Raw genomic sequence first — 3231 nt, forward strand, 5'->3', positions numbered from 1 at the left:
GGGTTTCCAGACACCTCACCAGTATGAATGCTTTCCCTGGACATGAAGTCAGACCCATGTAGGACATTCCAGTTTGTTCTGGCCAGTCACATGTCTGATGGCACTATTAACTTTCTAGCTTGGACACTACTTTTATTGTTATAGCCTAAAAGTGACCTAGGTTTTGGTAGCCTTGGATACCACATTAATTTATACTGGGATGCTCAGTATTTCAAATCTGTAAGTCTTTTTCATATAAAGGTGAAATTCGTATAACAAGATTTGTATCCATCCTTCACGTGTAAGGCTCAAGTTTTAAGAAAAATTCTGGATCTGATCTGTGTTCCTATGACTTATCTTGGCATTTGGTTGCGTTGTTTCAGCCCATTGAGATCTTTCTGCCTCGATTCTGACATGTACTATATTTCATGTCTTTCCTCAGTTTATCTCATCAGGAAAAAAGGGTAAGTGCTGACGACGAATTAAACATGTATTTAACAGGTACTCGAATATGCTAGGTCACATGTAAACATTTGAGTAGTTAATGAAAATATTAAATGAAGAGGTCCAAAATGAAAGCTCTCTCTTCATAATTAATAATGTTTGATATAAGTTGGCATATTTACAATCCATGCTTCACCATCACTTTTCTTTCGATGTGTCTCTGTGACAGTAAAGGGAGAAAGGTGAGCTGTCTACGCCTGTAAAGTTTTATGATCTTGGAACCCCCAGGGGCAGTTCTGTGCCCTGTGGGGTCCCTAAGACTAAAATGGACCTGATGACAGTGGGGTTGGTTTGCTCTTTGGGGGGTGGGGTTGTTTATCACAGTGAGCCATCCTTTCTTTGGTAAAAAGACCTAAATCTGTACTGTTTGCCTGGACTGAATGTTCAGTTGTTCCATTAGGCTCTTTTACAATTCCACTTCAATTTGTCCAAAGCCAAGCTATATGCAAAACTCCTGTTTCAGTTTCAAGACCTGGCACTTTCCCTTTATTACTATCCATATTGAAAAATGACTTAAATACCCTCTCAGATAGTCCATCCTCAAAACTTTGATGCAATTGTTTTTTTAGTTAAAAGCGATATTACATGTTCTTAATATATAAGAATATAGGCTCCTCTTAGTTTAGTAAAAAGAAAAATAATGTATAAATGTAAAACTTAAAATAAATAACCCATCATTCTACCATCTAAAAAATGAGCATTGTTATTTTAATGGTCTATTCTTCTAGCCTCTGTTCTATGAATCAGAAGAAGAGACAAAAATCACAGCCCACTTACTTGAATAAACAAAAGTTTTAACATGCTGCTAAAATAATATAACTAGAATAACAATCAGAGAAGTGAGCTTCTATGTAGCCATTGCCCATGTCACAGATGATTGCTAACAGCCAGGTCAACTCTGCCTCCAAACTTTTTAATCATGATTTAGAATACTGTAGTTTTGTTTTGCCTCATAGAAATATTACTTAAATGATATCATGATATGTATTCTTTAGTGTCTGGCAAGTTCATTTGATCTGTGATTCAGAATCGACGTGATAGCAGTGCGTGTGTGAGATGTTTGCAAGATGCAGCAGATATGGAACAGCAGTTTATTAGTGATATATCATCCCACTGAGTGAATAGACTACACATTATTTGTCAGTTCTAATGCTGATTGCAGGAGCTCTGGTGATGAATGGTTAAGCATGAAACTGGTCACCAAAAGGTCAGTGGTTTAAATCCACCCAGCCTCTCTGCAGGACAAAAGACATGGAAGTGTACTCCAGTAATGATTACTTAAAAAACAAAACAAAAAAAACAAACTGCCAAGGACTTGTACTTCCTGGCCCTGAGAAACGGGTGGCTGTGGCTGAGGGTCTCACACTCAGGGACTCAAGGGACCAGGCAAGTTCTCAGGTCAGCGTAAAGGAGGAGGCCCAGGCACTGCCAGAAGTCTAGGTGAGTGTGCCCTTATTACTCACCCTTCTGCCACACTCTTGCCTGCTGCTCCAGAAAAGTCATCATGTCGCAAAGCCATGAGTCAGTATGGCCCGAAGGAGACCCGCTATTGGCCTCTGATTAAACGCCCAAACCAAGGGTGTTCAAAACTTCCTGTAATTTTGGAGGGGGCCACAGAGGAAGGGTCAGCTGCTGGGATACCAAGCGTTCCCCAGAATTTTCCTACAACCTGCCCTGCCTCAACTACTATTGTACTGCTTCAGTTGAGGGTCCCAGCAACCAAGAAGAGGTTCCAAGCACCTCACAGGTCTTACCAGAGATTCAGGCCACATTCGATGACATACTAGATATGAAGGTAATTGATGTGGTGCAGCTTCTGAGCGTCAAGTATGTAACAAAGCAGTCCATTACAAAGGCAGAAATGGTGAAGACAGCCATGACCCAGTATGGAGATCCCTTCCCTGAGATCTTCCAGAAAGCCTGTGAGTGCGTGGAATTGGTCTTTAGCATCTCTGTGAAGGAAGTTGAGCCCTCATGCCACACATATGTCCTTGTCAAAACGCTAGACCTCACCTATGAAGGAATGCTGAGTTATGCCCTGGGCATGCCCAAGACTGGCCTCCTGATTCTTCTTCTGGGTATGATCTTCATGGAGGGCAACCATGTCCCTGAGGAGAAGATGTGGGATGTGCTGAAAAGAATCAGAATATATCCTGAAAGGCCAGATTTCATCTATGGGGAACCCAAGAAGTTAATCACCAGAGAATTGGTGAAAGAAGGGTACCTGGAGTACAAGCGAATACCCAACAGTGGTCCCCAGCTATGAATTCCTGTGGGGTCCAAGAGCCTACAAAGAAACCAGCAAGATGAAAGTTCTGAAGTTTTTTGCCAAGGTTAATGGGAGTGACGCCAGGTCCTTCCCAACCTTGTATGAAGAGGCCTTGAGAGATGAGGAAGAAAAGACCTAAGGCAGAATTGCCACTCTGGCCAGTGTCACCCAGCCCCAACCCCAGTAAAGTATGAAGAAGCTTCTTTATCCAGTTGAAGTTTAAAGAAGACAGTCACTGTTCTAAATAGTGAAGGGCCAGAGTCAGCTGTTTCTTTTCTATATGAGAACTTGGAGATTGACCTCTCTTTCCCCCCTTTCGGGTGTTTTTCAAATAGTGTTCCTCTGAATAGAAACTTTTATTAGATTAAAAATCTACATTTATGAGTTGATCACACATTGCTGTTTTTCAAGTTTAAGATTAAAACATTTCTCTTTGGAAAACAAAAAACCAAATGAAGCAAAACAAAAAAACCCAACTG

The 3231-nt window shown here is 41.1% G+C and overlaps 1 protein-coding gene across 1 annotated transcript; it reads left to right on the forward strand.

The window, feature by feature from the left end:
* Nucleotides 1-467: 467 nt before the first annotated feature.
* On the forward strand, nucleotides 468-2891 carry LOC101663984 (melanoma-associated antigen 10-like). Its single transcript, XM_013003677.1, is given in 3 exon segments — nucleotides 468-480; nucleotides 2187-2739; nucleotides 2741-2891. Coding segments are annotated over 3 exon segments (717 nt in total).
* The last annotated feature ends 340 nt before the right edge of the window (nucleotides 2892-3231 follow it).

The sequence above is a fragment of the Echinops telfairi genome, unplaced genomic scaffold (genome assembly GCF_000313985.2).
Source record: "Echinops telfairi isolate 266 unplaced genomic scaffold, ASM31398v2 ScPeMD7_18;HRSCAF=68, whole genome shotgun sequence".
Classification (NCBI taxonomy): Eukaryota; Metazoa; Chordata; class Mammalia; order Afrosoricida; family Tenrecidae; genus Echinops; species Echinops telfairi.